This window comes from Bombyx mandarina, chromosome 13, assembly GCF_030267445.1.
Source record: "Bombyx mandarina strain Sakado chromosome 13, ASM3026744v2".
In the NCBI taxonomy this organism is placed as follows: Eukaryota; Metazoa; Arthropoda; class Insecta; order Lepidoptera; family Bombycidae; genus Bombyx; species Bombyx mandarina.
Window position 1 is genome coordinate 3,672,892 of NC_143220.1, and position 26,588 is coordinate 3,699,479.

Here is a 26,588-nt window from a genome sequence, read left to right on the forward strand (position 1 = left end):
GCTGATATAGCCTCCAAGGCTCTTAGCTTAAGTAGGAAAAGTTGGAAGTCGCATTAGAAGTTTCACTTCAATAAAAAATAAAATATATTAAACATAATAATTAATATAATTTATTAAGATACAAAGTGGTATTCACAGCACGGTATAGATTTCATAGTGGGCTAGGTGGGTGGGGTGTGCGCGAATAGCAGGTCCAGTCGGGGCGGGGCGGCCTCGTCGGTCGGCGGGCGAGCCGTGCGGACCGTGGGCAGATCCACTATGAACACTTCCTTCTTGAACAGCTGACCCACGTTGCGACCTATCAACTATACAAACACGAAACCATTTATCAATATAATATATATATAGGTAACCTCTATACGAATTACCTTAAAAGAGGTTAATTTGTTATAAAGATGACATAAATGAAAATTTGAATATTTGAAAGATTAGAAGGAGCATTAGAAATATAAAAGCATTTTTGAAATATTAAAATATAAAAGATATAAAAACAGTGGTGAAGCAATAGCTTCAAATGTTGTTTCTCTTCATAAGAGCAACTCAATCTGTGCTATAGTTTTACTAAGCTTAACTGTATTTTGATATAAATAAAATAATACATTATATATATAGCAATCTTTGCCAAGCATGTGTCGAAGCGACCCACTCCACCGAGCGGGTAGGTCCAAATATTGTTATTTGTAACTTGTACTTATTAAATTATTTTCTTATCAATGTCGTTGGAGTGATTCAGGTTTTTGTCAGATCCCTTATTATATTATATGATAGCCATAGCTACGCATGTACGGTAAATATTCATTTTGTTATAGAAAACGGTATATCTTTCAATTATTACCCGCTGTTAATTTATAATGAAATTTAGACAAGGGCACTTAGGAAGAAAATAAAATTGTAAATCGTCTCTTAAGTATTCGTGGTCACTCATACTCTCGAAATTTAAAATGAAGTACATTATTGGGTAGATGGTATGCTACTTTCCAGTGTGCATGGTATAAATAAAATGAAGAATTATTCTAATAGGACTTTGAACTTGTACACTGAACTGGAATTTAAGTTGTATTGTCTATGGATCCCATTCTATTTACACTAATATAATTACACTATATACACTATATATACTTAATTATCTATATATATAAATGAATTGCTGTTCATTAGTCTCGCTAAAACTCGAGAACGGCTGGACCGATTTGGCTAATTTTGATCTTGAATTATTTGTGCAAGTCCAGAGAAAGTTTAAAAGGTAGATAAATATAAAAATGCTCAGAATTAAATAAAAATAACAATTTTGTTTTTCCTTTGATGTGTCCTCCATCAGACAGAATTCTTTTGTTTGTTTTAAGTTTATTTTATACAAAAGTTTCGGTCTGTTATTTATCGATTGAGGCACTACCAAGTCTGCGGGTCAGCTAGTCATCAATAAAAGAGGTACCTTGGAAGTAATTTTCTTAAATAAATCTCGTTTGCTCTTGTCGATTTTGGAAGGTTTCCCGGTGTTGTTGGCAAGCTTATCTTCTAGCCGCTGCAGATCGTGTGCGTCCACATCCGGAATGGCACGTAGTACGTTTACTATGTTAGGGAACTGTGGCCGGAGAGTTTCGTATGTCTGTGGAGAATAAAAACATAAAATAAAAAAAAACACGTGCGACACTCGGGAACTGCCGCGGTAAAGTTATTGCATAGCATTTTTTATCATCTTATGCAATTATAATTAGACAATAATAATTTAATATTAAAACTAATAATATAAGACCACGCTATATTTATATACATTATTAACAAAAGCAAAACATTAACTGTCCCCTTCACACTCATAAGCTAGACCGCGCGAGAGAGAGATGGGCAGACTTTTCATGATGCGCATGCAGTGTGTCGTCACGCCGCGCGCTTATCAATACAGTGAGTGCTTACCACACACACTCACGCTTCCCACTACAGCGCTCACAAACAGTACACAAGCGCAACGTGTGAATGTGTTGAACGCGAGCTACATGGTAGGCGGAGTGAGGGGTGTTAGGTTTTATTTACGTTGCGGAATTTCTTGATTCGATCGCCGCGCTCAAAGCCCGCGATAAAAGCTATGCAATAGCTTAAAAAATATTTTGTGCGTGTCTTCATCATTTTATTGGCGGTAGGACCTCTTGTGAGTCCGCACGGGTAGGTACCACCACGTCGCCTGTTTCTGCCGTGGAGCAGTAATGCGTTTCGAAGTCGTCGTGGCCTAAAGGATGAGACGTCCGGTGCACTCGTAAGAAGCGATGCACCGGTGTTCGAATCCCGCAGGCGGGTACCAATTTTTCTAATGAAATACGTACTCAACAAATGTTCACGATTGACTTCCACGGTGAAGGAATAACATCGTGTAATAAAAATCAAACCCGCAAAATTATAAATTGCGTAATCACTGGTGGTAGGACCTCTTGGGAGTCCGCACGGGTAGGTACCACCACCCCGCCTATTTCCGCCGTGAAGCAGTAATGCGTTTCGGTTCGAAGGGTGGGATAGCCGTTGTAACTATACTGAGACCTTAGAACTTATATCTCGAGGTGGGTGGCGCATTTACGTTGTAGATGTCTATGGGCTCCAGTAACCACTTAACATCAGGTGGGCTGTGAGCTCGTCCATCCAACCAAGCAATAAAAAAAAATAAAAAATACGTATTCCTCATGAAGGAGCAAGTGAAGGAACTTTAAGGCGAGAACGCGACGAGTGCAGTTGTGTGATTTGTTTTATTTTGTCTATTTAGTGTTTCTTCAAGTTTAAATGTGAGAAAATAAAACAAAGCCGCTGGACGTAACTTCTCGGGTTCCTCCAAAAAATTCACTGAAAAAATCTCAATAAATTACCACCATTTTACTGAGATTATATTTCATCCCATATTATCTCATTTCATCCCAGTTGATTAATGTCTCAAATTAATCATCTTCATTTCATTTCACTCCATATTATAATTTTTCATAAAAATAAGAATATAAATTAAAATAAGACACGACTTAAAGGCTTAGTAACCATTTTTTTTATTGCTTAGATGGGTGGACGAGCTCACAGCCCACCTGGTGTTAAGTGGTTACTGGAGCCCATGGACATCTACAACCTAAATGCGCCACCCACCTTGAGATATAAGTTTTAAGATCTCAATATAGTTACAACGGCTGCCCCACTCTTCACACCGAAACGCATTACTGCTTCACGGCAGAAATAGGCAGGGCGGCGGTACCTACCCGTGCGGACTCACAAGAGGTCCTACCACCGGTAATTACGCAAATTATATTTTACGGGTTTCGCTTTTATTACACGATGTTATTCCTTCACCGTGGAAGTCAATCGTGAACATTTATTGAGTACCAGGTCATAAAATCTCTTAAAAAAGCAAGTGAAGGAGCGAGGAGGTACCTGCAGCGCGAGCGCGAGCAGGGCGGCCTGGTTGGCGTCGTGCTGTCCGTGCGCGCGCAGGGCGTGCAGCTGGGCGTGCAGCGCGCCCGCCGCCTCCGCCGCGCCCAGCTGCCCCGCCGCGCGCGCGCCCGCCACCGCCGCCAGCGCCAGCCCGCACGCGCGCAGCGACGCGCTCGAGTCGCCCCACGTCAGCGCACGCAGTACCTGTGACCGTACCGTACGATCTAATATAATATAGGGTGGGGAAAAAGTTTCTTCGCATTTTTTAAGCACATTCACAACATTTTTTCATATAGTTTATTTAGATTTAACTAAAGTATGTAGGTACCATTTTGTTCGATAACTTTTTGCCATCTTGTAGGTAGGGACATGATCCCATTGCTATAGAAATTTTGGGGTTTCTGATCAAAATACCGCGACAATTGATTTTGGCAGTTCTCTCGTGATGTTAGCCTGACACTGCCTGAAGAATTCTGAAGGGACCGAAACAGGTGGAAATCTGAAGGTGCAAGGTCAGGACTATATGGCGGATGCTTTAACACCTCCCAGCCAATCTCTCTTAATTTTTGCTGAATGGCTAAAAATGTGTGAGGTCTAGCGTTATCATGATAAAAACCACACCCCTTCTGTTGATTAATTCCGGCCGCTTTCTCATCAGTTGTTCGCAGTAGAGTTCAGAATCGACGGTCCTGCCTGGTGGTAACAGCTTATGATGAATAATTGCAGGAATTTGATTGCTGTAGGCATAGTTACCGTGTGCAAGAGAGCGGGTCCCGCGACCGGATGCTGCAGCAGCAGCGCGCCCAGCTCGGACACGGCGTCGGGCGTGCGGGTGTGCGCGGCGGCGGGCGCGGGGGGCGCGGGGCTGGAGTCCTCCTCCATGTCGTCGCACGTGTCCGCACTTGACACCACGCCGCCCTCCACCAGCGACACCTAACCCGACACACAACACAAATTAAATTGTTTCATACTAGGTGGATCCGACAAATGTCCTGTAAACCTTTTTTATTAAATTTACATTTCTAATTTTTTTTTAAATATGAATATAATGAATTTTTTTTTTTCAAAATTTAACTAATAATTTTTTTCCAGGATATTTTTGTTGATAATCCCATTTTCAATTTTTCTTTCCGATTGAATTTTGCTTATCCTTTTCTTATAAACACTAAGCAAACAGTAGATATTATGTCAACTTACTTTAATAACTTCTAAATATTCTTTAGTCAGGTTTCTAACGAGGATATCTTCTAACACTTCTTGAGACTCACTGCCGGTTTCCTCTTCTAGTTTACCAGACTCGTAGAGAGACATGATGTAGTCCCATCGTTGCGACAGATGCATTAACACTATAAAAAAATTGATCTCGTAAAGATATGTTTTCACTACCTATTGGAAGGATTATCTTATGACTTTTCGAATACAATACCAAAGTCATCTGGTTTAGTATCTACCATAGTTCAAAGTCACAGTGAATGTAGCCTTATGATATGATATTAAAGTTCCAAGCCGCATTATGTTTGCATTGTTATGATTATAATGATAACCTCTATAGCACTTTTGTGATTTCAACTCAAAGCATGGAGATAAACATGACTAGAACAATATTAAAAGACTTAACTATCAATGCAGTGTATGTATATTATAATTCTGAATGTCTTTGGAGATATTATACAGTTTGTAGATTAAATAGAAATTTTATACCTTTAAGCAATTCTTGTATATTAATATATATACATATATATAATCTGAATCTCGGAAACGGCTCCAACGATTTTCATAAAATTTAGTATACAGGGGATTTAGGAGGCCATAAATCGATCTAGCTACGATTTATTTTCAGAAAATGTTGTTTTATTCGTATTTTCAATAATCAACTCTTCCCGACATCTATTGGCGAATAATAATACTATTTTTCTTAATTGAGGGCAACTAACCGCTTTAAAGACACAACAAGATGGCGTTATAAAATCATCTAGTTACTTCTAAAATGAACAAGTGACATTAAGAGAAAGATAAAAGTAGTAGTGTACACTTTCGCGAAGGTAATAGGCAGGATAAGGACAGTGCTGCCTACCCGTGCGAGTCTACCGATAACAAGGGGGTTTTATACATTTTGTAAGTTTGATTACAACAACACTTACTGAACGGGGCCACGTGTTCGAGTATTGGTACGGCGACGTCGTGATAGTGGGCTGGCGGACAGTGCAGGATGAGAGGCTTGAGCGCGCATCGGACGAGCGGCCGCAGCCAGTGGTCCGGCAGCCGGTCCAGCCCCTGCAGCAGCGAGCCCGCCAGCGCCCGCGCCAGCCCCGGCGCCGCGTACAGCTCGCGGCCCAGCGACGCCGCCGCCGCGCCCACCAGGTGGCACACGGACTCGTGCAGCGTGTGCACGTACTGCTGCATGCGCGACGCCGGGGACACGGGCGCCGCGTCCTGGTCGCACAGGCCCAGCAGGTTGCGGCGCTCGGCGGCGGGCGGGTACAGCGCGCGCGCGTGCCCCGCGTGCAGCAGCCCCGCCGCGCCCGCCGCGTGCAGCTCGTGCAGCGCGCGGCCCAGCGCCAGCGCGCCGGGGAACAGCGGCAGCACGTGCGCGGCGCAGGGGTTGCGCCACACGGGGTTGCCGGCGGCGGTGAGGCCGGCGCTGAACCCGCCGCGCGTGGCCTTGTCGGGGTCGGCGGGCACGTGCGTGCGCTTCACGACGCCCAGCAGCAGCGTGAGGCCGTGCAGCAGGTCGCGCCGCGCCGAGCCGGGCCCGTCCGTGTCGCTCGGCGAGCTGTCCACGGGCGCCGCGTCGAGCCCTATGAGGCGCACCAGAGCGGTCGCGGAGCCCGCCTGCGAGCTCAGCGCTGCCCAGCGCGGACCGCACTCGCCGACGACCTGACGTCACCAGCATGAGATTATTCACCAGTTCGATGACAATATCACTAAATAAAATAATCATCGTTCTAAGGGCGGCGCACCTGCGCGACGAGTGCGCTCTGCCTCTCGTAACAACAGAAATGATTGGAGACGAGCAGCAGTGCCTCCTGCAGCGTCACGCTCTCCACCACGCTGAGGTCGGGCCGCGCCAGCGCCGCGCGGGACAGCTCGTGCAGGCGACCGAACACCGGCAGCAGTAGCAGCGGGTACTGGTGAACGTTATACAAAGTTAGTGTTGTATTTGAATATTTATATGTATGTTGAGAGAGCCCCCATCGCCGAGTTACTTACCTTGGAGCCGAGTTTGACGAGCAGGCCGGCGGCGTGGCGGCGCACGTTCTTGACGGCGCGGGAGCGGCGCTGGTCCGGGGCGGCGCCCTCGTACACCAGCGACGAGAATATTTTGTCCAACACGCGCGGCAGCAGCTCTGCCCCCGCCGCCCCTACCCCGGGACCTGGACATTGCATGTTCACAATCAATAATAATAACCAGGAATAAATCATAAAGTTATCAAATGAAGACTTCCTATACTATAGGAACGAAAAAGGACAACCCTTTTCGTCAAAGGAAAATTTTACCGTAGTGGGAATCGAAACCTCGGCACAGCAGTCAGGGACGCTAATTAATGCGTCACCAAATGAGTCCCATTTAATATTTTGACTTGATTTACTAATGTTAAATCCCTCTGTGCATAGTTAGGTTTATTAGGTTTTAGTATCATCAATTTGATTGGGTAGCAAATGAAGGCAAAGGCTCCTAATTCCAGTGACACTATCGGGGCTCAGGTTTGACAGTGCTGAAAGGGTTTTTAGTGGGAGTCGCGCCCATATAGGTCTTATGTAAAGGAACAACAAGGTCGAAGATATCGTCTTCTCGCATTAAAACTGTTTAATCTCAAAGCTTACTCATTTTACAGAAGAGTGTTTTAAAGGTTTAACGTGTGATATTTTTAATATTACTAAATCATCTTTGCAACATTTATTTATTATTTTTTACCAGTTACATTATCTGTCTTTTAAAGTAAGATAAAAATTATGTATTAATTTTGTTAATAGTAGGTAGTCAAAATATAGGTAAACTAAAAAAAAACTAAAACTAAACTAGGTACGCTCTTTTGACGGTACTCATGAGAAAAATACTGGTGATACCATTTGATTCCTCATATTAACTCAATTTCGAATATTTTTGGAAATTGTACACTTTTAATGCGAAATGACGATATGTACCTGCTAGTTGGCTGTAGGCGCAGCTGAGGAACACGAAGAGCGCGGAGATGAGTGACAATAACAGTGACAACAAGAGCGGGTCGGAGGGCTGTGTGAGCACGCAGCGCTGCAGCAGCGCCAGGCCCGCCGCGGCGCTGGGCCGGGGCTCCGTCTCCACCAGCCGCGACAGCACCACGTCCAGTGCCTTCGTACACACAGCGGACATTTTCTTAATTTATAATATCGACGCTTGAAAGGCTAACGTGACTAAGCGACAATAACTGCTTGATACATAAATGATAGGCAATAACCATATTCGATGCGCAAAAAAAAGATATTTCTAAGTCTATTAAAATCATTTCAATCCTACAGCTAGATTCGTTAAAATAAAATTTTTTTCAGGTATTACAACTTCAATTCAATTCAATTAGTCTACTGTAAAGTTCACGCATTGTCGCTTAGTCACGTTTGTCTTTCAAGCGTCGATATATTTTTATACCCTTTGCTCTTCGAGCAGCGCAAATGCTTATTCAGAATTCTTGAACGTTGACGTCATAATACAAAATAATATGCTCTGCGCTATTTTCAGACCAACATATAATAGTTTTTATTTTTATTGGTTGGCTGTATGGAAGCTAGCATTTTTATGTGACAATAAAGATAGCAATAAAATTTAAAACAGGTTTCCATGTCAACTTGAGATTTTTCATAAGCTGTTATATCAAATCAAATATATTCTTGTGAGAATCAATTTAGATGTAGTCTTCATTGCTGAGAAAATGTACGCTATCTACCAGTTTTCATTTAAATTGGTTGTCAAATAAAGACAAATATTACTAAGACGATTGTAAAATTGATTAGGAGAAAAAAAAATTGGTGCGAGTGCAACTTAGCGCACGTGACAGAAGTGAAACTTCTTTTGCATTGTGTGTTATTGCGGTTTTCTTCCTTTCAAGATTTTCTTGTTTTTTTTAATAAAATTTCTCTTGTAGAATGAATGATGCGTTTAAGAGAAACGACTTAGCTCGCTTTGACCTTTCCTTCTCTCCACGGTCCAGTGGTTCGCGAGACGCTCTGTCTATTTTCTCACTCTCACTCGCCCTAAATTGTATATTTTCTCTCTAGCCATAACGATTCTGTCGCGACTTAAATTTATTCTCACCGTGCCTAAAGAAGTTTCACTTCAAAAAGTTACCTATAGGAGAATATAAAGAAATACCTGCGTGAGCGCCTCCCACTCGACGTAGAGCGGGTGCTGCGTGTGGAGCGCGCGCGGACACGACTCCAGCTTGTCGAGCGCCGACTGCGTCCACTGCTCCACGTACGACCACGTCACTAGTGGGGCCGCCATCATACAAAACCTGTACAATTCAAAATTCTATTTAATATCTATTACTACTACTACTACTACTAAGAATCATTAATTAAAGGTTTTTTATATGAAAAAAATTAATTATTATGTAACATTCTCCCTGTGTTAACTGTAATATGTAAACGTTACTTATTATTCTGGATATGTATATCAAATCGCAGAGTATGATAGAATTTACAAATCTGTATTTAAGTTCTTTATTTTTCCTACTTAAACTGGTAGTCTTGAGAGGCTAAGCCAGCGTAACATAATGAGTAGGTGAGCTCACGAGGCTCTAACCTAGGGACGTTGCTAACACTAGCCCTAGCAAGAGCAGTGCTTCGCAGAATCTAGACCGGATCGGAAACGCGACTGAGAAGATCTGGCGAGAAACTTAGTGGGCTGTGTCTATGGGTTAGTTTAAGTTCAGTTCAGTGTTTGGTAATCTGCGAAACTAGCAATCTCAAGTTACTACGGACAGCCTAATTTAAATCTTAAGCGCTGGTGTTAAGGGATATGTAGTCTGTTATGAGGCTACGCACTGTTTTCACAACCCAAACATACGTTCGGGTCTGAAGGGCGAGGTATGAAGTGACACTTCGACCTAGTTCTCCATGGAAGACTTCAGCAATTCCATACTTTGCGGTCCTCAGCGGCTTGGCTCTGCCCCTGGCATTGCTGAAGTCCATGAGCGACGGTAACCACTCACCATCAGGTGGGCCGTATGCTCGTATGCCTACAAGGGCAATAAAAAAAAAACTGCAATGTCTATGTGCTGCGGTAAGTACCTATTATCTTGCAGCCACTAATATTCAATATAAGTTGGAGATGGGTTCTGCATATGAATGTCGAGAAAGTAATAAATAGTATCATCGTCTAGGTCCTAGACTCTAGGAGTATCACTGTTTTGACTCACCTAAAACTATCTAATATTTCAGTTCGCAATTTATTAAAAAAAGTATTAAATTCTTGTTCGCTGTCGTAGTCTATGCACGCGTACGCGACCGCGTCGTTTGTACCGTTGGGTCGGGACGTCGGGTAGTGGACCTGAAATAATATTTAAATACATAAATAGACAGTCAAAAATCATTATGTATACAAGTTAAGTTTGAAGAGCGGGGTCAAACTCGGTCTTCAGGTTTCGACGTCATATCTCAACGTGGCAGCAATTACGCAATAACATCTATGGGGACGCGTAGCCAGGCCGAGGCGTAGCAAAAATTTGAACAGGTTTGTGGTTTGTTATTTGCTGTTCGTATTCGCGGGATAGTTTACTCCGAACATATAAAAGTCAAACACACCATTTCCACAATATCTATAATATGTACAATGTTATAATATAAACTAAAAAGAGTATTGCATTAGTGGGTGGACGAGCTCACAGCTCACCTGGCGTTAAGTGGTTACAGGAGCTCATAGACACCTATAACGTAAATGCTACCGTCGACCTTGAGATATAAGTTCTAAGGTCTCAGTACAGTTACAACGGCTGCTTCATTCTTTAAACCGATACGCATTACTGCTTCACGGCGGAAATAGGTAGAGTTGTGGTACCTATTCATGCTAAATCACAACAAATCCCACCACCAGTAATAACGCAAATAATAATTTTGCGGGTATGATTTTTATTACACGATGTTATTCCTTCACCGTGGAATCAATCGTGGACATTTGTTAGGTACATATCTATACTTATATTAATAAAAATGAATTGCTGTTCGTTAGTCTCGCCAAAACTCGAGAACTGCTGGACCGATTTGGTTAATTTTGGTCTTGAATTATTTGTGGAAGTCCAAAGAAGGTTTAAAAGGTAGATAAATATGTAAATGCTGGGAATTAAATAAAAATAACAATTTTTATTTTTCCTTTGATGTGTTTCCCGTCGGACGGATTCCTTTTGTTTGATTTAAGTTTATTTTATACAAAAGCTTAGGTCTTTTATTATCGACTGAGGCACTACGAAGTCTGCCGGGTCAACTAGTTTCGTTACAAAAATTGGTACCGGCCTGCGGGATTCGAACACAGTTGTATCGTTCGAAACGCACCGGACGTCGTATCGTTTAGTCTGTACCTTTTTTTTTATTGCCCTTGTAGGCAGACGAGCATACGGCCCACCTGCTGGTGAGTGGTTACCGTCGCCCATGGACTTCAGTAATGCCAGGGGCGGATTCAAGCCGCTGCCTACAGCAGTACCTTGAGCAGTTTGGGCGCGGCGGCGTGCAGCCAGCGCGGCACGGCGGGCAGCAGGTGCTTGGCGGCGTGCTCGTGCTTGAGCAGCGCCAGCCACAGCGCGGTGGCGCTCTGCGACAGCGTGAGCGAGGGGTGCGACACCAGCGCCAGGCTCGTCTCCACCAGCAGCGGCAGCCACGACTCCACGTTCTGAGCGTTGCTCCACAGCGACGTCAGCTGCTGCGCCACGCCCACCACCACCTTCACAGAACATACAATATATTACTTGTGGTAGGACCTCTTGTGAGTCCGCACGCACCACCGCCCCGCCTATTTCTACCGTGAAGCAGTAATGCGTTTCGGTTTGAAGGGTGGAGTAACCGTTGTAACTATACTGAGAACTTAAAGCTTATATCTCAAGGTGGATGGCGCATTTACGTTGTAGATGTCTATGGGCTCCAGTAACTACTTAAAACCAGGTGGGCTGTGAGCTCGTCCAACCATCCAAGCAATAAATAAATAAATAAAACATATTTATTTATTTATTCAGCTTCATGCACAAAGGTACAATGGCGGATTTAATAGTTGAGATTTTCTCTACCAGTCAACCAAGGGTGTGGTGTAGAGTCCTGTGGTAGGTGCATTGCGAAATAAGCAAAATTGAAAATATGATTACATACAGATACAAACACATACACGGCATACATGATATTTATATCATCACATACAACGTACACAATATTATATTATGATAATAATAAAAAAATACACATATATCTATATATAATCACTATCATATATATTCACACACATTCTAAATTATCTCTCAAGTTCTCTCTCATTATCAGCTTTACTTCTCATAGATAGCCCGTTACTGGGGACCTATGTATGTACAACGGTATTTTGAGTTGGAAGTCTTGTATGGGCTACATGTAACAAACACAATATTACATTCGTGATATATCATTTTCAGTCCCCATCCACTAATTTGACTTCCAAAATAAAGGTCAGCAGCTTAATGAAAACAGAACAAACCTGAGCTAATTTTTTTAGAAACAAATAATGATTTTCGTCGACCACGTTAATCGCCGCTATCGCTGCTCGGTGTATACACGAAATAGCGTCTTCACTGAACAAGATCATCAGAGGTTTCCGCTCTTTGGTCTGAAATATATAATAGAAATGATTCCTTGAATAAATGTCTCAATTTCTAATAAACGAACAAATCAATTTGATATTCTCAAAAAAATCATAAAAACTAGAATTAAAAAGTTTAATACTTGATGTTTTTGATGATGATCAACTTAGAAGTCGTCCGGTATCAACATACCTAGTCAGGTCATAAATTCTGTCACATGTTTAATGTAAAATAATTGAAACAAGTTTATTCATTATGTAACCATTCATATACCAAAATGAACTTAACAAAACATAGATTCTTAAGACACTATAGTTTATTCAAAATGACCTCCGTGATTTTGAATACAGGCCTTCAATCTGCGCGGCCAGTCGTCTATCGCAGCACGAACGAGCTCCATGTCAATATCGGCGGCTGCCTTAATCAAGGATGTCTTGAGTGACTCCAAATTGGGATGAGGCTTTGAGCACGCCTTTTCCTCCAAGTGTTGCCATATCTTGTAATCTAACGGATTCAAATCTGGACTGGAGGAGGGCCAGTCTTCGTGCCGGATGAAGTCGATTTCACGCGCCGCCAGCCAGTCTTGTGTGCTCTTCGCTCTATGAGCTGGCGCCGAATCTTGTTGGAATACCCAGTGCCTGTTATTGAACATGGCAGCGGTAGGCAGCGGCTTGGCTCTGCCCCTGGCATTGCTGAAGTCCATGGGCGACGGTAACCACTCACCATCAGGTGGGCCGTATGCTCGTCTGCCTACAAGGGCAATAAAAAAAAAAAACATTGTATGAGAAACAGGTTCCACAAGGTTCGTCAGGACTGTATTTTGATACACAACTGCATTCGTTTTTACACCTTTCTCACAAAAATGTTAAGCTGTTAAGCCCCAATAAGAAACGCCCAACCATACCATGAGCGAGGATGGAAAATGACCTCGTTGGACACGCGGAATACGGTTGCTCGCTTCTTCGCTATTGTGTGCGTACACCTTATCATTTTGTTTGTTGTAGCTCTCTTCTACGGTAAAAATTTTTTCATCCGAAATAAGAATTTCCCGATATTTTTTTCCCGCGTACCGCTTCAACAAAGCGCGGCATCTCTTCAGTCTCAGGTCCATTAGACGAGCATTCAAACGATGTCCTGTTTTTCTTCGATATCCCCGAAGCCCTAAGTCTTCATTTAACACCCTTTTCACCGTGGTTCTGCTTAACCCCATCTGAAGGGCCAACAGTTTCTGCTTACGTTTGGGATTTCTTTGAATTCGCGCCTTCACAGCTTTTATCACTGCTGGAGGCCTAACAGACCGAGGGCGACCACTTCTTGACCTGTCATCTACACTAGAGTCTTCATTGTATCGTTTGATGGTACGATAAACGAATCTTTTGGTTATATTCAAAATTTTCAGTATGTTAAAAATTTGAATTGGCGCGTAACCGCAACGATGCAACGCAATAACTGCAACACGGTCTTCTTTAAGCGTCCACTCCATATTTAAAAATGAGTAAAATTCTAAAAGTATACATTTTTATTTTCATGAACAATTCGAAATTCGAATTCAATAAACTTTTTTGTGGCCAGCATTCTAAAAGAAAAGTTTTTACTGTGTGACAATACTTATGACCTGACTAGTTATAAGTCGTCTCAAAACTTTTAAAAACATTTTTCGATTTATGTTCTCATTGTAGCATTGATACACACCGTGTAGACGTTGTGAGACGCGCGTCAATAAACACAAGCGTAAGATGTTTGTTTTTAATCAGCTATTATATCTTGGACAATGAAAAAATAGTTTTGGCTTATAGTAGGTAAGTTTACTGGTGGTAAGACCTTTTGAGTCCGCACGGGTAGGTACCACCACCCTGCCTATTTCTACCGTGAAGCAGTAATGCGTTTCGGTTTGAAAGGTGGGGCAGCCGTTGTAACTAGACTGAGACCTTAGAACTTATGTCTCAAGGTGGGTGGTGGCATTTATGCTGTAGATGTCTATGGGCCCGGGTAACCACTTAACACCAGGTGGCCCGTGAGCTCGTCCACCCTTTTAAGCAATAAAAAAAAAACTCACTGATCCTTTCCTATTAACGATCTGGAGCAGGCACTCGGCCGCGGGTAGCTGGAATACGTCATCTTGGAGCAAGATGCAGAGGATTTGCAGGAGCCTTCCGTTGTTCATGACAACGTGATTTGTGGACACCCACTCCACAAATCCGGTCAACGTTAATAAGACTACCTGAAATGCAATAAAAAAAGTAATAAAAAATGTTAAAAAGGATCATCATAATAGATTCACCTAGAAAAATGTTTTAAGTTAGCGTACATAAAAAAAACTGTCAAAGAGAACCTGGGATTTATAAAGTCCGTTAAAAATAGGTTTAATGCGTACTGTAAGTTCAATGTGTTTATATTGAGCATTTAGTTGATGAAATACTAAGGGATTCTGATTGGATTGCAACAGCAAAGATAGTTGTGGTAGCAGTTGCGCGTCTTACAAAATGCCCTACTGCACAAGATAGCAATTAACAGGACGTTTCATTCAGAAAGGTATGGCTAAAGGTAGAGAGCTAACGAAGGGCAAACAAATCAAGGGCACCTTCTCTTTTATCACCCGATCGAAATCGCAACCCAACATTAATTCCCTGCTGAGTTTCCGAAAAATAACGTTTTTTTTTTTATTGCCCTTGTAGGCAGACGCGCATACGGCCCACCTGATGGTGAGTGGTTAACGTCGCCCGTGGACTTCAGCAATGCCAGGGGCAGAGCCAAGCTGCTGCCTACCGCTTAATACTCTCCACAAGCCTCGTTTGAAGAAGGACATGTCATAGCGCTCGGGAAACACCGTGGAGGGGAGCTCATTCCATAGCCGGATGGTACGTTAATCCTCTACACACACTTAAACTATTGATTCCATTATGATGAAATTTTGTTATAGTCGTTTTCTGTTAAAGTACCATCGACGCACTGTAGGTGGAGCGCGATGCTCTTTATACAATTAAGGATAGTCCTAGCTGAGTTCCTAGAACCTTCATTTTCGTACATAGACAAGCCTACGCCCCACTTACGTTGTTAGCTTTAGGAATCGACATCAGTAGTGCCAGGCATGTAGTCAGGGGACTGCTCACCGCCTTTTTTTTTTAAATCTCTAAAAAATGACTTGTTAGAACTGAAGAACCTCTGAGAGTTCATTTTTAAAGATCTTCAGTGCAGACGTAGCTAGCGGCGGTGGAAGGCACATACTTATATTTCCTATTAAATAGACAGGCGCAAAAAATGCCGTAGTCGTAAAATGTATTAAAAAAAAAATTAAGCCGTGAGAATGTATAAGTACAACTCATTATCTCACCTGTACAACACGTCCATTGCTGGCCGCACCGCTATAATCGCCGGTCGCAGTTTTCTCTCTGAATTCTTGTACATGAAGCTCGATGAGGCGCATAAAGAACGAGAATATCTCCGCCATGTTACTCGTTAGAGCTTGGTATATATCCTTCCGACGTTGGTTCTGTTCCAGTGTCTTTGGAAAAAAAAAAGTGTTTGCAGTTACATTACGTGTATGTATATAATGTTTAAAAGTGAATTCATGCGAGTTTGGGACCGGAGGTCTAATAATTTTTTTAGGGAAGAGTTAGTAAAGATTTCGGTGCCCCATATATATCTATAGGAGCGGTACCGTCTTAGCGTAAGATTTCGTCATATAAAATGGGCCACTATAAATAATTAATGCTCTTTTTTATGAGCTCTTAATTCACCTACAGTCTTATCAATACTACAAAGTGCAGGGACATACGGGTCCGTACGGGGCCATCGATCAAAAACAAAAACAGACAATAGTACTAACGACACTTATAATGATCAATCAGAAAAAAATCGATCTAGATAAAATCTTTTTTTCAGCGCTTTATTAGCATTATTCAAGCTACCTTCATATTAGCACAGCTAAATAATAAGATAATTTCACAAAAAATACATCACTTTATCAATGAATCACAGTACTGATTGGTATAATAAATACACTATCAAAATTTATTTCATATTTTATACTATTTTATACAAAACAAGTATTGCAAATATCCGGAACCACAATGCTACAGTTGTCTAAAAGCAATAGACACTTTAATCTCCAGTTTTTAGTGTTTCCGAAAGTGCATTTAGCGAAAGTTGTGAATGGAGCTTTAAATATTAGAACCCACTGCGTTGTTGATGTAGGTAACACTTTGAATGTTTGAAATCTAAACTGTCTGCTTTTGTAATAAATGATGTGACTGTTGATATTTCGTCTGGCCAACACAAATCATTAAAGGGCTGACTATATTTTATTAAAAAGTAATGATATTTATGTCATTTAATAGGTTGGATTTTGGACATTTATGTTATTTGGTTTGTGGATTCCATATTATAGCTCCACCTGGAATGTCAAGCATATGTGTACTTTAAGGTTGTACATTGATGGTGGAATATAACATTATCGAATTGTTTGATCGAAAAATTATTATAATTTTTTTTTTAAGAAGATGAGTGTACAGCCCACCTACTGCTAAGTAGTCACCATTGCTTATGGACATCAGTAATGCCAGGTTACATACAGCTAAGCCGCTGCACACTGAATAAGGTTAAATGCAATGATGATGTCATTTATTTTTTGTCACAATTTGAGTGTGAACAAGTGATGCATGGAAGGTTAGCCAAGGTTAGCCACATCGTGTTTCAAATAATTGTGTAGTCACTAATAATAGTAGTCCTAAATAATATTTTTAATGAATTCATTCTAGATAATATACTTAAAATGTTAGGAAAATTAGGGCTTGTTAATATCATGTATATAATTTTTTTTGACACATGAAATTGTAAACAGACACTGAAGACACTTGCAAAAATATTGGTACCTACTTCTGTGGGTTTCACAAACACCATTCCATTTGAATGTTGTACTTGTTATTTTTGTAAAAGTAATAATTTAATGTCATTTGGAAAATTATCCTGCCTAAACATAATCTACACAGTACTGTAATCATAGTGAATTAAGATCACACGGTATCAATACATTTCTTACCTGTAAAGTAGCTACATCTTCGACCAGTCTCAGAAAAACATGCAACACAATCTGTGTGTGTTGATGTCCTCTAGTACAAGCATCACTGAGCTCGCCTAAAAGAGTTGGCCATTGCTGTGGCCACTCACGTTTTATCATCTCAACAATTACTCGAGCCAGTGCATCATTCAAATGGCCCATCTCCCAGCCACCCATGTAGAGAAGTTTCATTGCATTCTCCTGCAGAAAAAAATATATTTTAATCAAATATAATATGTGTGATCATATCTATAATACGGATAATACCCATAAAGCCAGCAATTTGGCTGTACATATCTGTGAATTCAGTCATGATAATGACATAAACTGTTGTATCACAAATGGGGATCAGAAGACTTAACATAATTTCTTACTTACTTTGATGAAAAGCTTCTCTGCCTGTGTTATACGTGTCCATCTGTACTTGACAGTATGCTCCATCAACTGAAGACCACAGTGTTTGACAACAGGAGAATACTGATTGCCACTGGCCAACAAAAGACCAGCTTGAGCACACCATGGTGAATTCTCCTTGAAACTGTTCCAAAAAATTTTAATCATTCCACATTTTATATTTAATATAACAAAACCTGTTTTAATTTTCTATTCCATTTCATTGGTACAGATGCTAATACCAAAAAGTCGATCACACCACCAACCTCATCATGAGGGATAATAAACATACCGGTACATATTTTACTATATAACATACTTAGAATATTACTCAAAATTCTATGTCTATTGTCTTATATCATAGACTAAATATAGGATATCCTGTCAAAATCATCATTTTTATCATTGTTTCTTTTCTCCATAACATTCTACATGTTTCAATTTATATTATTAATACAAGCATGAATACTATCAGAACTTATAGGATAATATAAATATGGTATGGTATGGTAGTATGGGAATGGTAATAATGTTCCTAATAGCCCTTAAAAGCAATAAAATGATTTTTAAAAAATCTCAATAATTTTGAAATACACAGAAAGTATAGATGTAGGTAAGTAGATTCCTGAAGTATGTTATTAATTCCATTACCTCTCACAAGCATTGTATGCCTGATTCCGAGCATCTTGTGAAACAGTTGGGTTCAAGGTCAATTCCACAGCTCGACTTAGCTCATCAGCTATTAAAGCTACTTCCCCAGAAATCTCTGGGCCCAATCCTCCTACATTCATTCTGCCTATGTCGCACTGAAATTCAGAATTTTTATTTCTTTTTAAAATATTTTTTCAGCAAAATAAGTGTAATTGAAAAATTACAAAGTATAACTAAACAAAGAACTACTAATACTTCTGTCAGAGCATGTATCAGCTGTTTTAAAATTTGGTAAGCTGTTAAAGCACATAGATATCTTCAATGTACAGTGCAAAAATTTAATATTTTTTGTTTAAATTATTTTTTTAGTCAAAAGAGTGACCATCGAGGCTACCTATTGTCATGATGCAACCTATTGCAAGTCTATCTGAAGTGCATTGCTAGACTATACATTTACTTACCAGTTATCAAGAAATATTCATACAATATAAAATCAATTCATTTTATAATATTAACGATCTGCAAACAATTAATCCCATCAATTATTTTATATTAATTTGCTATTTTTAATTAAAACATGACATTTTAAGCCACCCGGTACACACTCGGAAGCATGTAAATTAAAAACCAGTTGTATCAGATTTAAATGCAACATACACTTTTCACTTTTCTCTACTTTATTGAAAGTGCTTTCTTTTTTGTATGCAACACACCCTTTTGACACGAGTACTTTTGTAAAACAATGAAAATAATTCAAAACCAAATTCAAAACATTTAAAGCACCTCGTGCAAATGAATATGAAGGAATGTTGCAAAAGAGAAATTATTTGAATTACTTTGCTGTCTGACTGTCATTTGTCAGTGTCATTATCGTTTTTTATTGAAATCACTTTAATTAATCTGTGATTGTGTTGCGTTTGTAAAAGAATTGGACTTTTTAGTGGGAACGCGAGGAGTGTAGTTGTGTGATTTGTTTTATTTTGTCTATTTAGTGTTTCTTCAGGTTTAAAAGTGTAATAACGGTGACTTATTAACTGTTTAATATCTGTGAAAATTCACAAATGTGGTAAAATGAAACAAAATCGCTTCACGTAGCTTCTCGGGATCCTCCAAAAAGTCCACTGAAAAAACTCAGTAACTGACCACCATTTTACTGAGATTATATTTCATCCCATATCATCTCATTTCATCCCAGTTGATTAATATCTCACATTAATCATCTTCATTTCATTTCATTTCACTCCATATTATCATTTTTCATAAAAATAAGAATATAAATTAAAATAAGACATGACTTAAAGGTCTTAGTTAACGGGCCATAAAACCCCTTTTAAAAAAAGAAAATCAAAACAAAAAAATAACGTCTGTCAACAAAAAGTATTAATTTGAAATTTGAATTTTAAAAAAACAGTAAGACAAAGTTGTATTATTTTTGAGGCGAACTTGAACCTGAAAAATAATAGTAAATAATATAGGGGAATTAAATAATCCTTTTTGGTGCTGTTAAGCTTTGACTTAATGTATAAATCCTAAATACTGTACCTGTTCGTTATGATGGAAGATAAAGTGACAACACCTGAACCTTGCCTGAAAAAACAACTCAAAGGCCACAAAAACGCGATAACTGCTTTATATTACAACCCAAACGATCAACAAATTGCCACTAGTTCATTGGACAACAGTGTTTTAGTAAGATCTCGTATATTTATTGCAAAATGACACTAAGTATAATTTTCGTTAAAACGCACTAATAAAAAAATACGTCACAAGCCTGAATAATTGAAAATTATTCTACATACTTTTTTAATGAAACTGATTCTACATACTTTTATATTGAAACTGACTCTACTAATCCTATAATTGAATTTCAATGCTATAGATGAATTACCCGATTTGGCAGAGCAGTCAACACGAGTCCTACTGCATTTCATTTCGTTGGTACATCAGTAGTCCTACACTTTGTATGATTGCTAACGAGCATATTAATTTTTACAGCTTTGGGATCTACGTGGTACAATGCGTAGTTATAGGTTTCAAGGACATGATGAGGCAGTCATGGATGTGACATTCTCTTCTTCTGGGAAGTACATGGCATCTGCATCTCGTGATAAAACAGTCAGAATCTGGGTACCGACTGTTACTGGGAGTACGGGCATGTTCAAAGCACATTCACAGACTGTGCGCTCAGTGCAATTTAGTTCAGATGGCTCGAAGGTATTAAAAAGTTCGAATAAGTATTTTTAGACAAACCCCTTGTGGCATAGGAGTAATAGCGTATAATAATAAGAAACTGCATATCAATAACACAAAAATCTTAAGAAGTACTTGTTGTGGACGTTCATGAAATAAAAATAAGTATGTAAACATATTGTAAATTAACAACCATTTATTGATTGCATTATCTCAGCAGCACAGCTGTATTTTTTTTCTTATTCTCCTATTATGTTACCTTTTGTTTTTAAGTTAATTTTGTGGCGACTATAATTTGTATTGGAAGATGTTTCAATAATATAGGAGCAGCCATAAGGGACAGAAGGTAAAGGAATTTATTTAAGGCTTTTTTCACGAGTCAATAGGCAGTGCCTTTATTACGTCCCTGCCATTACTGTAGTTCATAGTGTTATTGTAGTTCATGAGGGATGGTGGCTGGTTACCATTTGATACACCATATACACACTTCATACTAAGCCAATAAAAATGTAAAATTCACACTTAACTCTGACACATTTAAATTTGAACAACTGCAACAAGTTTTCCTGATAAAAATGCTTATAATTATTTATTATTATATAAGCTATTTTTCAGATAATAACTGCATCAGATGACAAAGTTGTGAAACTGTGGTCAACCCACAAACACAAGTTCATATCATCTTTTGTGGGTCATACAAACTGGGTGAGATGCGCCCGAATGTCAAATGATGGGTCTATCATAGCATCATGTTCTGATGATAAGTCCACAAAACTCTGGAACCTAGATTCAGGAGAATGTATCCATACATATAAAGACCTTAAAGGTCACGGACTACACCTGGCTTGGCATCCTTCAGGATGTTATGTGGCTGTTGCTACGTCACATGGAAATGTTAAATTATATGACATTCGTACTCATAATCTTGTACAATATTACAGGTAAGAATGTACAGTTAATCTTTCTCTAATCTAGCTGATGAATATGAAGAATATTGTTTTGAATTTCCTTTAACACTTTAACATATATGTGTGCAGGGTCAGGAGTTCTTTTTTGGATTATGAAAGTACCTGTGTGGTATATAGTATTACATGACTATGCTGTATGCTTAATTTCTATTGTAGTAACACCTACCGGTACCACTCTTTAAACTGGAATGGATGAATACATCAGCCAGAATAAGCACCATATCCTTAAAAATAAATAACAAATAGACATGTTTTTTAGCCTATAAGCCTATAAGCCTTACTTTCCATAAATTTATTGTATGATTTTTCTCTTTTTTTTTTTTCTTGGAATTCATTTGAGAATGTTTTTTAAAAATAGATTTTGCATTTCAGTATACACAGTGAAGCTGTCACACAAGTGGCAATACATCCAAGTGGTAGTTACATACTAACAGCTAGTAAAGATGGCAAAATGAAGGTGAGGAGATAGTCGTGTGAATATAGCAAGATATGGGCAATTGTAATAAATTGTCTATAAGTTTGTTTCATTAGGTGTTAGACCAAAAAATTGAATTTTTTTAAAATAATTGAATTTTTTTAAAATAATTGAATTTTTTTAAAATAATTGAAATTTTAATATTTATTTCAGATACTTGATTTATTAGAAGGTCATCCTATATTCACATTAAGCGGCCACAATGGACCTGTAAATGCTGTAAATTTCTCACCAACTGGAGACACTTTTTCTTCAGCTGGAGATGACAAATTGGTAATTTACTTTTTATTTCATTATAACAGAGTTACTGTGATATTTTTTTTATTGCCCTTGTAGGCAGACGAGCATACGGCCCACCTGATGGTGAGTGGTTACCGTCGCCCATGGACTTCAGCAATGCCAGGGGCAGAACCAAGCCGCTGCCTGCCTATAAATTGTTATAGTAATAGTAACATGTTATTAGGTATTTAAGTGTCTTTTTTTTTATTTTACCTTATGATGCACATTATTATTCACTATAATCACAAATCAGCTCTCAAATTAAATCAAAAAAAGCAAATAATTTTTGGAGAAAAAAAATGGTAGAAATAAAAAAAAAAAATCTCGTAAGTAGTCATAATGTCTACCTGTGAATTTCATTTTATAAATTTCTATTACATTAGAGCTCTTTATATTCAAATGTGATAGATATTTAGAATAATATTATTATAGCAGGGTTACCATTGGCCTTATAGAGACTGTTATGAGAGTAAAGTAGGCTGGTGGTAGGATGTCTTGTGAGTTTCCATGGGTATGTACCACCACTCTGCCTATTTCTGCAGTGAAGCAGTAATGCGTTTTGGTTTGAAGGGTGGGGCAGCTATTTTATTGTAAAAATGGAGAGCTTAGAACACATGTCTTGAGGTGAGTTGTGGCATTTACATTGTAGGTGTCTGTGTGCCAGTAATCACTTATCACCAGATGGGCCGGAGCTCGTCCACCCGTCTAAGCAATAAAAAAAATTAATAAAATATTATATATAATATTATACATAACATTGTGTATGGTGTAACTTAATTGCGTAATTTATTTTATACATTTACCTCATTATCATATTTTATTATTAGCGAAAAGAGCTCATAAGACTCAAAATCCATAAAATCATAAATATTTACATTGCATAGACCCCAAATGGCAGGCTTAAGAGCTAGATGAATAAATTACTTATTGATAATTATTGGAATAGTTAGCAGTGGTTTGACATTTTGTAAGCTAGCACTGGCAGGTACCCCCATCCAGCTTATTTCTGTAGCTAGTTTTTTTTTATAAATTTCGGTTTATTAAACAAAATGAAAGTTGGATCTCTAGGTGCATCACAGCATCCATATTGCATTGTCTGTCAACTCTGGTAATCCTTAGTTAGTATTATGATATGGGTTATGAACTTGTTCAATAAATTAAAGAATAAAAATGAAATCCTTTTTTTTAAAATACTTCAATTATAATATTTATAATCAATTTGTAGATTTCTTATTTTTAATGTTTACTTTTTAGGTCTTTATATGGAAAACGAATTTTACTGATTTATCAAGTGAATCTAAAGAGAATGAAGGACAGAATATGATCACTGGACAGAGGTCTGCTTCACAGATATCAAAAGGGAGTTCAGTGATGAGAAACAGAAAACAGGTTTTGAATAAAAGATAAGGAATTATTGTAGTTGTGTAGTTATGTAATATTTATAGTAAATATATATAGGTGAATACATATTGTAAGATAATAGTAATGCAGCTAATATATTTTAAAAGTACATAACACCTCGTTGAATCATTTCTTTATCTCCTTACACAGATAGTATGTGATGTAGTTTCAAAATACGAAATTGAATTTCAAAAGTTAACATTCCAAGATGAATTGAATTTAAATCAAGCTTGCTTCGAGCGTTCATTTTCTTGGTGATAAGAAATGGAATAACCATTATTTTTGTCTAAAAATCAGGGTGTAAGAGAATGGTACCTATGCCACCACAGCATGAAGTATCCTGTGACTACATTTGTTCATTTTGATAATGATGGACCCGATACTGCTGTTGGACCAGGTTTTCAAGAACCAAATGCAAACAGTACAATGATTGAACCAGATGGTAATATTAGTGTCATAAGACATGAATCTAGATTAAATCAAACATTACCTGAGAATTTTGCACCAGATTTGGGACCAGATCTGCCAGTTCATTCACAGAGTCAGACAGAAGAATTAGTTTCTTATAGTGTTGGTCACACAAGTCATATACCGCGTACTCCCCCTAGCCCTGCTACCTACAGCATACCTTCCATTATAAACAGGTCTATAGGTATTCAAATAGAACAAGAGGACTTATTTGGTATGATAAAACTTAGGGATAATGATGTGTGCTACACAAGTGGAACTATTGAATGGGTTGGTAGAAAAAGAAGTTTCCCTATCAACAGTGGATTTAAAATTATAAAAGAGCCTGGCCAACCTGGACCTCAACTAAAAAGGATGAAAAATTTAATAAATCTTTGAGTTTTGGTGTAGACAAATTAAAAGAGTGTGATTGTGCTGATGTCTTACCTACTGTAAATGCAATTGTAGATCATTTGAATGCATTGCATGAAGCTGTAGACCTTATAGACTTACGTTTAAGCTCTGTTGAGGATAGAATTGTCAAAAATAATTAGTAATATTGAAGTTTCAATACAATTATGTTTATCAATAATATTTTTATTAAATAGTATAATTTTATACATTATTAAATTCTTAAAAAAAATATAAATATTATAACAACATATACAGGTAACACACATTTGTTAAGTTCATGAGGATAGGCAAAAAGATACAACAAAGTGAGTCCCTTTCTGTAGATTGAGTTGTAACAAGAGACATTTTAGTTGCCATAACTATTTTTAGAGCAATCCACTTGAAGTTTAGTTTTCGATTTATGTTTAACATGTGCATTACAACCAAGATTTGCAAAGTGAGTCATAACTGGGTCCAGTATTCTTGAGTTACACAACATAGTTTACAAGTTTATAACATTTTCCAATGCAGCAACATCAATAACAATTAGTGTGGGATAGAGAAGACATTTTACTACTATTAGTAAAGTACACAAATGTATGGGATTGATATAAGCTATAGCTTATGATAAGTGCTGGTGAAATCAGGTAAATAAGCTATTCATTTGGTGGGACTCACCATCAAGCTACAGTAAACATGAATAGCCAGAATATGAGATAAAATTATACATTTTGATTAAATATAGTGTTAGTTTATAGATTATAGCTGTTCATTATTACACTGTTTTACCATAATGATTTTGAGCATCCAAAAGGGCCACAAATTTTGTGGTATCAAAAACCAACCAGCTAATTCTACTGAGCACCAACATATGTGGTTTTCTTGCCAGTTTTCTTAATTATTTCTAGTAAATCATCAGCACTCAGTGTTGATTTAACAGATACCTTTTGTTCTGGTAAACTAATCGATATATCCTCTACACCTTGCCCCTTCAGTCTGTTGAGAACTCGTTCGACGGCGCCAGAACAACCTTCACAGGTCATTTCTACGTTGAATATGTGTGTCTAGAAATAAAATATTAATTGTAAACATATAATAAAAATAAATAGAATTCTTCAAAGCTACATAAATATATTTGAGTCATTTTTTACCGTAGTCATTTTACTGTAACTGTACACGTATACTATATGAAATAATGAATACGACGGCTTTGACGAACACTCAATAAGTGATTGAACTTTTTAGGATCTTATCATTTATCAAATATTGATAAAATTAATTGAGGATAATGTTCTGGCGGTATATTTCTGTAGTCTCTCGCGGACGTCTATAGCAATACACTTAGCACAGAATCAGAAACTGATAAAACCCCGATAACTAGTTCGAATTCGAAAGTAGACTTGTGTAAATAGGCTATGTTAGCTATTCTGCTTTGTATTCAATTATTAAAAACACAATGTTAGAAAGAGACGGACCGAGATAATGGACGGGACTGTCATAAGTGTCATACAAACTTTTCTCCAGACTGCATTGAGATGGGCGGAGGGCCTTACAATCTCATACTATGCCGCCTCTTAAATTTATCTTTGGATTTTTGTTGCTAATTTTACTAGTTTCAATTAAATTAACGTCCGTGTTAGTTGAATTTTGATTTCACTTGCTTTTTATACTTGCATACTCTAATATTATCTTCTTTCTTTCTGGTCGTTCCCTCAATGCCGAGGATCGTGACTGTATGTCAATCTTCTCCACTCGGTCCGGTTCTGCGCCATATGTACCGCTCCCCGTATCTGGCCTCCAGTCACCTCCTTGAGTTGGTCCACCCATCTAGCTGGCGCTCTTCCTCTAGCGCCTATTATTGTACTTCCGTCGAACCCGTCGCTTGCGACGAAGGGCTCGACGAGTAAATTAACCCTCAGACACAGCCCACTGAGCTTCTCGCCGGATCTTCTCAGTGGGTCGCGTTTCCGATCCGGTGGTAGATTCTGCGAAGCACGGCTCTTGCTAGGGTTCGTGTTAGCAACGTTAGCAACGCATCAGGTTTGAGCCCCGTGAGCTCACCTACTAGTTAAGGCTACGCTGATATAGCTTCTCAAGGCTCTTAGCTTAGGTAGGAAAAAAATCGCCACTGTCTTTATATTTTATTATCAATACTAAAA

General features: G+C 38.7%; 3 protein-coding genes across 5 annotated transcripts; 1 reads left to right on the top strand and 2 right to left on the bottom strand.

The window, feature by feature from the left end:
- Positions 1-94: 94 nt before the first annotated feature.
- Positions 95-19,139, bottom strand: Ranbp21 (exportin-5-like protein Ranbp21). Of its 3 annotated transcripts, none has more exons than XM_089732285.1 (20): positions 18,990-19,139; positions 18,738-18,795; positions 18,277-18,431; positions 17,611-17,770; positions 17,215-17,433; positions 15,508-15,678; positions 14,233-14,397; positions 12,074-12,202; positions 11,063-11,299; positions 9,786-9,916; positions 8,738-8,879; positions 7,540-7,723; positions 6,604-6,767; positions 6,354-6,521; positions 5,535-6,270; positions 4,591-4,739; positions 4,147-4,326; positions 3,394-3,597; positions 1,433-1,606; positions 95-305 (listed from the first exon to the last, which is right to left on the bottom strand). In XM_089732285.1, the coding sequence occupies exons 3-20, from the start codon at positions 18,414-18,416 to the stop codon at positions 162-164; spliced, it is 3,597 nt and encodes a 1,198-aa protein (XP_089588411.1). In that variant the 5' UTR covers positions 18,417-18,431; positions 18,738-18,795; positions 18,990-19,139; the 3' UTR covers positions 95-161. The 3 variants fall into 3 exon arrangements, with proteins under 3 accessions (XP_089588411.1, XP_089588410.1, XP_089588412.1); XM_089732284.1 differs by having other exon boundaries at positions 18,934-19,126; XM_089732286.1 differs by lacking the exon at positions 18,738-18,795 and having other exon boundaries at positions 18,990-19,132.
- Positions 19,140-19,204: 65 nt separating this feature from the next.
- Positions 19,205-24,622, top strand: LOC114252523 (uncharacterized). Its single transcript, XM_028187012.2, is given in 8 exon segments — positions 19,205-19,965; positions 20,272-20,490; positions 21,082-21,407; positions 21,807-21,891; positions 22,063-22,182; positions 23,443-23,577; positions 23,887-24,390; positions 24,393-24,622. Coding segments are annotated over 8 exon segments (1,725 nt in total). The 5' UTR covers positions 19,205-19,827; the 3' UTR covers positions 24,591-24,622.
- Atox1 (Antioxidant 1 copper chaperone) lies at positions 24,613-25,918 on the bottom strand. The gene is made up of 2 exons (XM_028187011.2): positions 25,581-25,918; positions 24,613-25,493 (listed from the first exon to the last, which is right to left on the bottom strand). Exons 1-2 carry the CDS (start codon positions 25,587-25,589, stop codon positions 25,284-25,286), a joined length of 219 nt encoding a protein of 72 aa, XP_028042812.1. The 5' UTR covers positions 25,590-25,918; the 3' UTR covers positions 24,613-25,283.
- Positions 25,919-26,588: the final 670 nt, after the last annotated feature.